Genomic DNA, 12,943 nt, shown 5'->3' with positions numbered 1-12,943 from the left:
CAGCTCAACCACTACTACTACAGTGTGCCAAACTCATCATCCTTTCTTATTAGTCTTCGTGGTGGTTGTGGGCTGGTTCGCTTCTATTCCCTTGTTCACACCCACACCAGGACGGATCGCCGGTTTCCGTCGTTGACGATGGTGCTGTGCGTCGAGTTTCGTTCGATACCGTACCTCGGCCCGTCGCTGGTTCAGTTTGGCCCTTACCTCCTGCACACTTTCCCTTTCCGGTGCGTAAGAAATGTGCAGTATTCCACCGTAAAAATTACGTGCATCAAGCAGTTTCTTTGCTTGCCGGGCTTTCTCGAGCTTTGCAAAACACACATGAAACACATCCGTGAACGGTTCCAGCATTAGTTCGTCCGAACCATCATGGTCCCGTTGCCAACCGTCGGTGATATTGGAGATCGATTCGAGCGCACCGAACCGGACCAACTCTTGGCGTAGCTCACGAAGCAGATTAATTTGGGGAACACCGAACACAAGTAAATGGCGCGATTCGTTCGCTACGGAGTAAACACGCACGGCTGTTAGCTGACGCGAGCGGCGATACAGGGGACGATTTTGGCAATACCGGTGGCGTAGGTGGTGAGTGTCGGATGTTGCGTTTAGTTGTTTCGAATCGCCGTTCATGCTAGTTTCAATATAAAAATATTTTGGAGCGAGTTGAGCAAGTTTTGTGAACAGCGGCAGATGTTATGTGCAGTAATTTGTAGTTTGTTTACGTTTTGAAATACAGCACGATATGTCAAAATTGCTTTGAAAAAAAGCCGTTTACAAAAGGCCTTTTTGAATGCATCGTTTTGTTTTACAGCCAATTGCTGAAAGAATTAATTTATTTAAGCTTTCTCAACTAAATTTCGCTATTATTTTTATCAAATCACTTTACAACTTCAATTGTTATCCGATCACGCACGATCAAATTGGCTGGAACACTGCAATTAACGTCCATTTCAGTCACAGTACCATCCGTGAAGCGTTTCGTGAAGCGTTCGCGTTGCTCGGCAACTGTCAACCGGGTACATTTGCTGCATACCAGCGCAAAGCTGCTGCACAGAATGTTTCATCCTTTTCCATTCTTCGTAGGTACCGGAAGGGTCGTACATTTTCTCTCCGCTACCTGAGGAGATGTACAAAAGTGGTGCCGCAGTACAGAATAATCGTTAAAGCAAATTCATTCCTCGTAGGAATCGGTGTCCTTTCTGTCGATAGGGACGTTTGAAACAAAACGGCCGAAGTGTGAGACCGCGGTGAGTTGTAGTTAGCGGGTGTGTGTGATCGTGCTGCGGAGTATGCACAAAACCTAACCTCAAAGTGCAAAATGAAATACGGCGTGGCGCCGTTCGCTCGCTGAAGTCACAAACGCGGTGAAAAGCAATGTTCATTTCGATTGTTTTGTCTTGTAGCGCCGCATAAACGATGGGACGCGGTCGACCGAGAAAGGAGGCGCCGGCGGAAGGTGATGGCCCGGCTGCCAAAATGCAGCGAACCAAGAGGCGTAAGTTTGCTCTTATCTTTTCGTGCAGTATTGGCTAAATTTAGCCTTCAGCCTCTGGGAGTGCGGCGTCATTAACCAGAGTGCTTGTGATTTCATCATCCTTTGTTATTCTTCTGTTTTTACTTTCAGTCGAAATTCCGCTCACAACACTGCCGAAGCTTTCGGGCAATGTGTTAGCGTGCGGGCAGGGCGAGATGGGTCAGCTAGGCATGGGAGAGGACGTGATGGAGAAGACGCGGCCCGCCCTCGTCGAAGGCTTGTCGGATGTGGTACAAATTTCGGCCGGTGGTATGCACAATCTGTGTCTCACGCGGCACGGCACAGTGTATTCGTTCGGTTGCAACGATGAAGGTGCGCTTGGCCGGGACACCTCCCAAGAAGGGTCCGAGTTTGAGCCCAAGTTGATCGAGCTGCCTGGACTGTGCGTTAAAATTTCGGCCGGCGATTCGCATTCCGCCTGTCTGCTGAACGATGGGCGCGTGTATGCCTGGGGCTCATTCCGGGTAAGTTGAAATCGATTAGACGCGAAAAAAACCGTATACTTTTCCAAATGCATGGATAGGGGGGTACCGGCGCAGCGTCTATCGGTTTTCCCGCCAAATTTATCTTCCACACCGTGCGAGATCCACGTTTCCCATGATCACTCGCGAAGTCTTACCTGCGGCGTAGAATTCCCAGGTGCTGTTTATTACTATTATTACGGGTACGGTTTTTTTCGGTTACTGCATGCAATGCGAAGGGCATCAGCGTCGAAACGACAGCTGACAACAGACGGGTACGCCGGTAAGACGAGGGGAAAATTTAAAGTTTCCTTATTCCTGTTCCAAATTAGGCTACCATTCTGTTCTACCCGCCTAATTGTTCCCACAGCCACTGGTCCGTGCAGCAATGAAGGAGAGAAAGGGACAAACGGCGAGAGAATAACTTCTGTCTTCATGGAAATAACCCTAGACCTTTAAATCCTCCCCTCGCCATCGACGGTCATAGCATTCTTTGTTGGGAATTTTGTCTCCTTCCTTATATCCTCTATCCTAAACGAAAGGTGCAAAAAGCAATGTGCTTGTTGCTGATGTGTTCGTAGTAATCCTCTCGAGAAAAACATCGTTCTTCACGGCAAACACAAGATCGCGTCAGGATATATCGTCACACCATGTGTATGTGTGTGTGGGGGCATATGAATCCAGGCTAGTGGTAATCTCGCACTTGGAGCACCCGTACGAGTACCTGGTTACTCTGGTTTGTTTGCTTCGGGAAGGTCTGAGATAAGGCATGCGAATATGCCTCAGCAAGGCAGCTCTTTGAAAAGGGCGTTCGCTACCAGCAATACATCAGTTGTCGATGACGCGGTGTCCGGTTCGTTGACTGGAGATGAATTGTCTTTATGATACGGCCGGGCACTGATTGAAAACAGCGGATTGCCAGCCATTTAAGTCAAATATGCGAGCTACTATCGCCGAGGGAAGTATGTCCGTTAGGATTTATATCTCCCTCCGGAGTAGAACTCAATTCAGACTAATCTATCACTAGCCCGTCCTTCTTTGCTTCCCTATGCACACATGGTTGTTGATCGGTTATTCACGCTTCCTGATCGCGTAAGTGGAATACGAATTGAGCGAGAGATACACAAAAGAATAAAGTATTTGCCAGAAATCTAAAAAAAAATCTTGTTTTTACAGTTTGATCCCTTGCTAATTGATCAAACTGGTGCTCTTGCGATCAACCAATTACAGTGAATTCATTCTCTAATCAGCAATTCATCTGCACTGCCGAAGAAGAGGATTTTCAGTTTGGAGAGAATTTTAAGAGATGACGATTTCATGGCTACTTGATCCAGGAAACAGAACGCAGCAAATCTTCGCTGTAAATTAATTGTACCCAGATTTCTTCACAGTTCATCAATCACAATTGAGCGATTGTTTCATTATCTTACTATTTTCTTCATTTTTTTTTATATTTTCTTTATAACTTTTGTAAAGGTTCTAACTACAGCTTGAAGAAAATTGAAGATTCAGGGTTGTAACATACGTAGTAAGCTCATATATCTGTCAGTTGCTATTAGAAACTCCGTAAACAATAGCAGATAAGAGAATAACACCATGGAAACATCATATGTGAATTAGAGAGATTGCAGATTAGAGAGATGAAAAGTTCACTGTAGTACGAGGAACGTCCCCCTGTTCCACTACTAATGTGTCGTTTCTTCTTCACAAGGATTCGCACGGAAACATGGGCCTTACGCTCGAAGGCAACAAACGGTTACCAATCGAAGTATTGCCCGGTAATCGGTGGGTTGACATCGCATCCGGCTGTGATCATCTCGTGCTGCTGTCCGACATCGGCCACATCTACACGGTGGGTTGCGCAGAACAAGGGCAACTTGGTCGCGTATCAATCCGGGCAGCATCGGGAGAATCTCGTCGCGGCAAAACACAGCTACTTCAGCCGGGTATAGTAACGCGGCGTGGCAAAATAATTGTGGCCGATGCGATCTGGGCCACTACGTACTGCACCTTTTACAAGGACCATCAAACGGGGCGAATATTTGCGTTCGGACTAAACAACTACTGTCAGCTCGGCATACCGAACCCGAGCGAGAACGTCGTAAAGCCCGTATTCGTACCGGAACCGACGAGTTTCGACGAGGTGTTACAGATTGCGGGCGGACAACATCACACACTGGTATTAAGGACGGACCACAAGGTGTATGCGATCGGGCGTAAAGAGTACGGCCGGCTGGGACTTGGGGACGACGTAAAGGACGATGCGAAAACGCTTCAACCGGTGGCAGTGCTCGGCGATCGGAAGGTGGTCAGTGTGTGCTGCGGCGAAAGTACCTCGTTCGCCGTCACGGACAAGGGTGAGCTGTACGCGTGGGGTATGGGTTCCAGTTTGCAACTGGGGACGGGATTGGAGACGGATGAATCCAAACCGGTACTGATCACCAGCAAACAGGTGGCAGGTAAAGTGATCCTGCGTGCATCCAGTGGTGGACAGCACAGCTTATTCCTTGTGCAGGAAACGCCGGTAAGTTGATTGGTTGAATGATGTTATGATGTTGATCAGGTTGGAATATTTATTTTTTCACCCTCTTTGCTGCTACCTTTTTACGCACAGACCGTAACGGAAAAGGCACCAACGAAGGTGGCAGCTACCAAGAAGGCCAAAACAGAATCCGCAAGTACAACGGAGGTGGCTGCAAATGGTCTGGCGAAACATTCCGAAACCACAAACGGTGATGGTGATGGCGATGAAACGGCCACGGTGACGACGACGACGACGACGAAGAGTAGTACCGACGACAGTGAACCAACAACGAATGGTGGCGTAGAAACGGACGTCCCGGGTGGTACTACGACTGCTGGAAAGGAAAAACCGGCCCCTGCTAAAGCAACAGCGAGCGGTGGTGGTAGGAAACGGAAAATTCAATGAAAATTGTCCTATTTCTTTCAGTAGAAAAGAAAATGGCTTAGTGTAAATTAAATCCTACTTTCCCTGAGTAGCGATATGTGGTCCTTTAGTTTCATTAGGTAGGCGCGCTGACAACAGAAAAACTAAACATCATAAAAGTCCTCTTTCCGTGTGCCGTGCTATATTTATCAAATCATGTTTTTTTTAATGCTAAGAGGAGCTTATCATTGTGTCTCTGTTTCGTTTTTCTTCCTTTCACTATCTTTTTTGTTCTTTATGTTTTACGTTTAGCATCATTGTGTTTGCACTTTTGTTGAAAATTTTCCATCTATCAATTCCCAGTATATCGATTAGCTTTCGATAAGAGCAGGACACTTTTGAGGACTCATTCGTATGCCCTCATTATACGTTTTTTTTCCTTTCGTTCTGTTTACTCCATGGGAGTAGTACTGCTGTAGTATTGTGTTGTTTAAGGAAGTTCCTTCCAACTCCCCACCCAGACCCAGTTCACAGATGACGGTGATGACACATTGTGCTATTTTAAGTGGCAAAAGACATGGAAACGCACGCGTATAACTTGAAGAATGTATGCCACCTCTAGCCGGTCTGCACAGTTAGGCATATTTTTTAAGCAATTCTTGTTGATAAGTAGGAATGTTTTTTGTTTTTCTCTTCAATTGTGTCCGGATGTGGAAAAACACCCCGGAGCACAGTGTATTGTGGAAAATTGACTGAGTAAAGAAGCGAATGAAATAAAACTTGAATAAATGATTTTGATACAAAATAAGTGAATGGTTTTGTGGGGTTTCTTTTTGTATGGAATGATGATCGGTAGTTTGGTGGATCGAAAAAGAATAAAGAAAGTGGTATTGAATGCTCGGAAGCCTTTCTCGTAGACTCATATACACACCACAACATCATACCAAAAAGGCCGAATCAACTGACGGTTACACCGAATTGCCTCGAAGTCTACTAGGGCTATTTAATTTCAGATTCAACCAATCGATTTCGCTTCTCCGTCAACATTTGTCCTGTTTTGGAGAACATCCTTTCGCTTGTGACAGAGGACGTAAAGCAAAGCAAATAGTAAAGCTTTCTTAATATAATTATGAAGCCAACTTATGATAAAATCAGTACGAGCAAACATGAAACTGGGAAAAATGAGGAATCGTCGCGTAGACAAGGCCAGGTCGGCAAAACGTTTCCAGGCAACACGGTCTAGGGCTGCAGACCTCCATCCACGGCAGCATCCGATCTACGACCAAGTTTGAGCTAGCCGGTTAGCTTCTCTACGCCTCGTGCCGAGCGGGCCACTGACGAGCACCTTTCAACAGTACCACGTGCGTAGAGTCCTTATAACAAAAAATAGTTACAATAATGTAAGTTTTTCTTTTCTTTTCGAATAATACTAATTAGTTTATTTATATCCTTCAGTTTGCTAATGTGATTCAACGTGACAGATAAAAAAAATGCGTGATTTAAAGCCATTTTCAATGAAGCGAGCTACTAAATATGTAGCATATAATACACAATGGCGTGATAAGTGATTTAAAACCAGCGCAACCGTAACAAACTACTATTCCGCTTATTCGAGTATCATTATTGGAATTCGTTTACTAGGCGAGACTGATAAAACAAACCGAAACGGATCATTCAAAATCCGTCACTATTCCATCGCTAATATTAAACAGATTATCATTATCCAACTCTTCTACGTGCTGTAATACGTTTATGCTGTTCGTTTTATGATTCGCTTCAGTTTTAGCACCATTCATCTGATTATCGGCACTTGTCGCAAGCAATGTGCTAGAGAGATCCTCCATTACGCCATCGCCGCTCTGTGGAGACACAAAAAGGCAAGATAAATCAATCGTATTTAAATAGCATCACCAGCATTCATCGCACTACCTCCGGTTTGAGTGTTTTATCATCTGACATGTCCCCAGACTGGTCCCGGTTGCTTATCGGGTCCTTCTCCAAATCGAGCGTCAACGGTAACGAACAACGTTGCGGCAGCTCGTCATGCTTCACCAACGATTCCAACCTCCCCGACGGTGAAGTATGTACCGTCGATTCGTTCTCGATCAGTGAGCTACGTTTCATCGAGGATCTTCTACCACCGGATGCAGCGAGCAACGTGTTCGGCGAGTGTACCGATTTGGGAGTATTCGAGCCGGCATAGATTGCCATCAACCGAGGGCTGGAATGTACGTTCGGCGAACTGATTACCCGCTTCATCTGCACATGATGTGACTGTACCGGAGGAACCTGTAAAGACTGTACCGAGGTCGGTTTCTTCTCTTGGTCCTCTTGGTAATTCGATACCGGGTTGTTTCCCCCTGCTGGCGGGCCTGCTTTCTCCGGTGTCCCCAGAAGGGTGGATGAAAACTCGGGCCGTAGCGTAATTTCGCTGAGGGTGGATATGTTCATCGTATTGTTCACTCGTGCTCCATCGTTCGATCGGGACAAGCCATTTTGCTTTTGACTCTGTGCCTTGATACGGTTCAGCATGGTGAGTGGATTCAGCTTTTCTTTGCGTGCCAGACGTGGGACAGCAAACATCGTTTCCTGATTCGATTGCTGCCGATGCAGTTGTTGGTCGGCTGAGAGTTTTTGATATCGTTGGGGTGGCTTTGGACTGCGTGGCTGATAGGTGCTGACCGACAGAAGCTTCATCCGAGCATTCATCGCATGTACATCCTCCTTGTTCAACAGTGCCAACCGGTGACTGCTTCTTCCATTGGCTCCTACCGGATGACCGGTCGTGTGGAAATCATCCACCTGTGCTTCAAAATCCATCACGATCGGTGGCGTGCAGAAGAGTTTGTTCTTGATGGCAAAATTATCCTTGCCCAGAGGTTCGGGACTGCCATCGCCATTGGCGGGAAGATCGCGCAGTAAACATTCATCCAGCATAGGTAAGCTTCGCTGCAGCACATCCAACTGCTGCCGAAGATCATCACATTTAACCGCCACCTTCGACAATTCCTTATTCTCGTACTTCATCAGTTCCGGGTTTTTCATACAAAAGCCAGTAAAAAGACGCTCCACATTGGGCAACAGCTTCTCGAACAGCTGAAGCAGCTTGATCGCATTCAGCTTACCATTGGGATCGAAAATTTCCTGCGTAAGCTGATGGAGTTCCGTACCCGGTTGACAACTATAACTCCCGAGACAGTCCTTCAGCTCGTCCTGCGTAAAGGGTAACGATAGCTCGTTTCCTTTCAATTTGCTCTCGGTCTTCTCAATCACGCGATCAAACTCGTTGGCAATGGTTTGCATGCGTTGTCTTATCTTTTGCTGTTCCCTGAACTGTGTGTTTATCAGGATCGTCCACATCTGTATCAGCTTTTCGTAGTTCATCTGTTTCGCCACCTCGCTGGGCCGGAGGATCGTTTCGATGAGTGTTTCTATCTTCCGGGTCTTTTCCGTCAGTACGCTAATGTCCTCCTGGATGGTGCCACTAATGCGATCACCCACCTCAACCAACCGTTTGTGTGAAGCGATCATTTGAGCGATGCGAGTTTTTGTGATGGGCTCACTATTTCCGGCTCCCGCCTTTGCTCGGCGCAACTCCTCCTGCAGCACGAACCGTATCAAGGTGAGCAGAAACTTCATAAACTTGGCACCACCCGGCAGAACGACCACATGCGCTTTAATCTTTTCCATGCCCACCAATTTGCCACGCTCGATCAGATGGTTCACGTACTCGACCGTCGATGTACGGAACGCATTTTCAGCACCCTTGTCGTAGATGGGCCAGTAGAAGCGCTTGCGAAACTCGCGTGCGTCGTACACATTGAGCAGGAAGTGCATCACCTGGATGAAAGCTTTCGTGTTCGGTTTGAGGAATGCACCGCGACAAAACTGGGCCCGAAACTCGTCCGATGGCTGGTGGCGCTTGGTCAGTGCGTGCAGGCACCGATAAATGGTTGCATCGAGCTGTTCCTCGCAGCGGCTGATCGGCGCACCGGTTGCATTTTGTGCCACGGATAGTTGGCTGTTGGTACGCTTTACCGACGGTTTTTTGCTCATGATGAACCGGGACCGTACTCGGCCGGTGGTGGGCCGCAGCGATAAACGTTTCCGTGAAAGACGGGACGATTTTCGGGTAGGTTTGATCACTTTTTTCACATCACAGGTGGTAGGCATTTGTTTTGCGTTCGATACCGTGGGCAACTATCATTTTGCAAAAAGACGTTGAGTTTGATGATGTCAGTGTTGCCAGCGCGTGTGGAGCAATGTGGGTGCGCTTTTTGTACAGGGTGTTTGTTTGTTTTTTCTTTCTATTATTAGGGGCCACGGGAAATATCAAACTGTTGATATTGATGTGAAACTGCCAACAATTTTAGAAATGTGATTTCAGCTTTTAACGTCTTTATAACGACTTCGTGATAAAAAAATATATTGAGGAGTGTTAGTGCAGACCTTCGCTCATCAACAGGGTTCTAGGAATTTAACGAAAGTTTGAAACTGGCAACCCTGCAACCAGTGCAAAATGAAGTTTACCATTTGTGGAGTCGTCGGCAAGAAAAAGAAAACAAATTTCATCGACGAAATGTCCGATTTGCCGATGTAAACAATTGTATGTTACGCATCGAAGGACAGGGAAAAAGGTGTATCGAATTTCGAGAGCAACACAAAAGCGTTGCTTTTTTGCTGGTAAAAGGTCCCTCATACTCATCAGTCATGTTGTCGCGCACGGGTCAGTAGAACCACGGTGTACCAGTGATGGAAGTCGACGAGTCGGAACATTCAGGTCGTGGTTTTCGTCAGCGTAAAGGCAGAACCAGTCCGATGTGTTGTCCTATCTGTGGAGTAACGCTCCGGGTGCACGAAATAGATCATCATTTTGCGGTCGAGGTAGACCGTTTGGAGCGTATCCTGAAGCCGAAGAAACAGCTTCCTTACGGTGGTGGTTTGGAGGATGGAACGAACACAGCCGGACCAAGCTACAGCAATGGAGAAGGACCTAGTCATAGTGGCAGCGGCAACAGCAGCACGGCCGCGTCTCGATCGAATGGCCACAACAGTGAGGAGAATGTGACTAGTTCTATCGGTCCGGATGAATGCTGGGGAACGTATCAGAAGATCAAAAACAATCGACAAGCAAGATTGAAGGTAAGAAACGTACAAAATGCTGTGGGCCGGAAATTATAGTCATTATCATTTTTTGACACTATTTTTTTACAGCTCAAATCAAGAAAACGTAAACCAGAGGATAATGTGTGTCCCATCTGCAACAAAGTTACCCTGGACGATATTACGCTGCATGTCGAGGCTTGTCTGCGAAAATCCGAATCCCAACGAAATGGCGCCAACCCAGCGAACAACGGGAGTGAGGAAGATGACGACGATGATGATGATGCCAGCATTGACGTTGAGGGTGAGTCGTTCGATGTGTACGAGTGGGCTGGACAGAAGCGAGTGCGGGCAACGGGCTTGCTAGGGGCGGGCACACTTGGCGGGCTCGGTGTACGCATTACCAACGCGGACGATACGGACGACGAGCTGAACGTGGATGGCGATGAAAGCCAGGTATACGGACCACCACAGTACTCGGAGCGGGATGTAATTGTAACAGGGCGCAGTGCACCCGGTAGCAGTGCGCTGCGAGAGCTACTAATTGCCAACGATCCACAAACGGTCAAACCACCGACATTGGTTGGTAGTGGTGGTGGAGGTGGTACTGGTACTGGTGGTAGTGGTGGAGGTGTTACTGGTGGTGGTGAGGTGGAAGCGGGCAGTTCGGGTACGGAAAGTCGCCTCGTTGAATCTTTGAAGGCCAAAGTTCGCGAATACGAAGGGTACATACGTAATCGACCCAAGTGTCTCATCTGCATGGATGATTTTCGAAAACCCATTGTATCGGTTTGCTGTTGGCACGTTTACTGCGAAGAATGTTGGCTGCACACGCTCGGAGCGAAGAAGCTATGCCCGCAGTGCAGTATGATCACGTCGCCGACTGATCTTCGGAGGATTTATCTTTAATAATTTCCTGCATACCCATTTGCTAGTCAAAATGGGCAAGAGAAAGGACAAAGGAAGGCGGAACAATTAAAAAAGGCAGTAAAATGATACAGGGTAACCCATAAGGTAACCACCATCAGAGCGCGCCCTTCTTCGGGAACAACGGCGATAGGCTTGGATGAGCAATAAGTATGTTAGATGGTTTCACCAAACAGAATGAACCAAAACCACACTGACAATGAAATCAGACAATAAGCGAAGCACATAATACAATAGGCAGGCAAACTATACTAACGACAAACCGTGACTCGCCAACTCGCAAATAATTTAGACAAGCGAAATTATTCGGCGTAACGTTTAAAAGCTTGCAATTAGTCCTGACTTTAACCCTTTTTTAACGAACATTCCGTTTTAGTGTGCACACAATATTATCCTTCTTTTTATATTTCATATAATTCCCTATTTACAGTATTCTGGATGAACGAAAGTCATTAAATAATGTTTCAGTTTAACACTCGAATGACTGAATGAATAATAACGAGTTGAATAACTAACGACCCAACAGCTCCCAGGAGTTCAGTGTTCATTATATGCTTGTGACGGTTTCCGAAATCACACATCTCGAACAGGTAGGTATAGATTAAAAGAGAGTTGTTCTTGTCATTAGAACTGCTTTGCTGGCTAACTTGGCCGCCTTCGTCATCTTTGGCTCTACAACCTCGTGAGACGTTGCCGATCGAAGAGACTCTCAGCTGACCTCAGCCACAATCAATCGATGCAAAAACAATCAAGCCGGAGTACCAACGGTTCCGTAGGACCCAAGAGAAGGAGAAAACAATGCATTTTTATTGGACCCGTCTATGGGCAGGATGCTCCATCAATGTCGGAACTGCGTCGCAATGTTTGTCTTTATTCGCGATTACGTTAGATGTTGGAAGAGCACTTCCGGTCTCGGATTTCCCACAAGCCCTTTGGAAATTTCGACGAGACCCCGCCCCTTTTGGAGAGGGCTCTTACAGAGGGACGGTCATCTACACTGCTGGGTATTTCCGGTTTTAAACTGGGATGCATGTTGAATCATCCTACTGGAAGCTGATGATCAAGTTTCGTTCCAGTTCGCGTACTGCTTTGATTATCAGGTGGATTCCTAGTTATAATATAAATGGTCCCAGACACCTCTGTCCCATGAGAAAATATGTGTTCTCCAAAATAGTCAACAAACGCGAAAGCGTTTGAGAGGACGTAGTGTAAATCAAACGGTCTTTGTACAATATAATTATGAAGGCAACTTGTAATAAACACAGTCCGAAAAAAATTATTGAAGTTGTAGATGTTGATAATGATGCAAAAATAGAATTCAAATTAACGAAACGGTTTTATTACCAACCAATGGATGAGTTACAGAACAAATACTTTTTTGTTTGGGAGAATGTGGTGGTGACACAGGAATATTACTCCGGAGTCGACAGGGATTTCGATTTCGGGTTGGAATCTGATGTTGAATCCCCAGTAGACTCCGGAGCAATCCGAAGTAACCTTCAGTTGAATCCGCTGTGCACTCCACAGTTAACATCGGAGAATACTCCGGATTGTACCGGAGTAGCCGCTGGTTTTTTCGAAGATGAACCCATTTTTTATGCGTCCGTGTCGGAGTGGATACACAAACCCACCTAGGTTTTGTCTATGTTTGTCAAACAATTGTAATTATCTTTAAATAAAATCCTGTTTTCACCCTTTTTACAGTCCACCAGGGGTTACCAAACCTTTAAAATATTAGTACAGGAAAGCCAGGGCACTTTTTTATAGTTTTTTTTTTATTAAAATGTAGTACCTTATCTCAATCGATCTAATTAATCTCTATCACTTCTCAAGCTAATATTCCACTGGCAAACTCAACACGTGTGGAACCTTGCACACACACGTACCATTGAAGAACAATGGAAGTGTGCGCATAATGTACAATTCACTAACGATGTATTTTCGTAGTATGTATTTTAAAGTGCTTTTCCACGAAGAAAAACACGCACACACGCACACATATTTTCTTGAAAAGCTTTCTTGTTGTAC

The 12,943-nt window shown here is 46.1% G+C and overlaps 4 protein-coding genes across 4 annotated transcripts; 2 read left to right on the top strand and 2 right to left on the bottom strand.

The window, feature by feature from the left end:
• Positions 1 to 36: 36 nt before the first annotated feature.
• On the bottom strand, positions 37 to 638 carry LOC126559125 (RNA-binding protein 48). The gene has a single exon (XM_050215239.1). It carries the CDS (start codon positions 631 to 633, stop codon positions 37 to 39), a length of 597 nt encoding a protein of 198 aa, XP_050071196.1. The 5' UTR covers positions 634 to 638.
• Positions 639 to 1,397: 759 nt separating this feature from the next.
• On the top strand, positions 1,398 to 4,927 carry LOC126557718 (regulator of chromosome condensation). The gene is made up of 4 exons (XM_050213586.1): positions 1,398 to 1,498; positions 1,628 to 2,001; positions 3,710 to 4,522; positions 4,613 to 4,927. The coding sequence occupies exons 1-4, from the start codon at positions 1,420 to 1,422 to the stop codon at positions 4,925 to 4,927; spliced, it is 1,581 nt and encodes a 526-aa protein (XP_050069543.1). The 5' UTR covers positions 1,398 to 1,419.
• Positions 4,928 to 6,555: 1,628 nt separating this feature from the next.
• Positions 6,556 to 9,090, bottom strand: LOC126566578 (augmin complex subunit dgt6). The gene is made up of 2 exons (XM_050223274.1): positions 6,815 to 9,090; positions 6,556 to 6,744 (listed from the first exon to the last, which is right to left on the bottom strand). The coding sequence occupies exons 1-2, from the start codon at positions 9,056 to 9,058 to the stop codon at positions 6,556 to 6,558; spliced, it is 2,433 nt and encodes an 810-aa protein (XP_050079231.1). The 5' UTR covers positions 9,059 to 9,090.
• A 541-nt stretch (positions 9,091 to 9,631) lies between these two features.
• On the top strand, positions 9,632 to 10,898 carry LOC126558237 (E3 ubiquitin-protein ligase RNF220). Its single transcript, XM_050214207.1, has 2 exons — positions 9,632 to 10,027; positions 10,100 to 10,898. The coding sequence occupies exons 1-2, from the start codon at positions 9,638 to 9,640 to the stop codon at positions 10,895 to 10,897; spliced, it is 1,188 nt and encodes a 395-aa protein (XP_050070164.1). The 5' UTR covers positions 9,632 to 9,637; the 3' UTR covers position 10,898.
• The last annotated feature ends 2,045 nt before the right edge of the window (positions 10,899 to 12,943 follow it).

The sequence above is a fragment of the Anopheles maculipalpis genome, chromosome 2RL (genome assembly GCF_943734695.1).
Source record: "Anopheles maculipalpis chromosome 2RL, idAnoMacuDA_375_x, whole genome shotgun sequence".
Classification (NCBI taxonomy): domain Eukaryota; kingdom Metazoa; phylum Arthropoda; class Insecta; order Diptera; family Culicidae; genus Anopheles; species Anopheles maculipalpis.
Note: the sequence above shows the minus strand (reverse complement) of the source record. Positions and strands in the feature narration are given on the sequence as shown.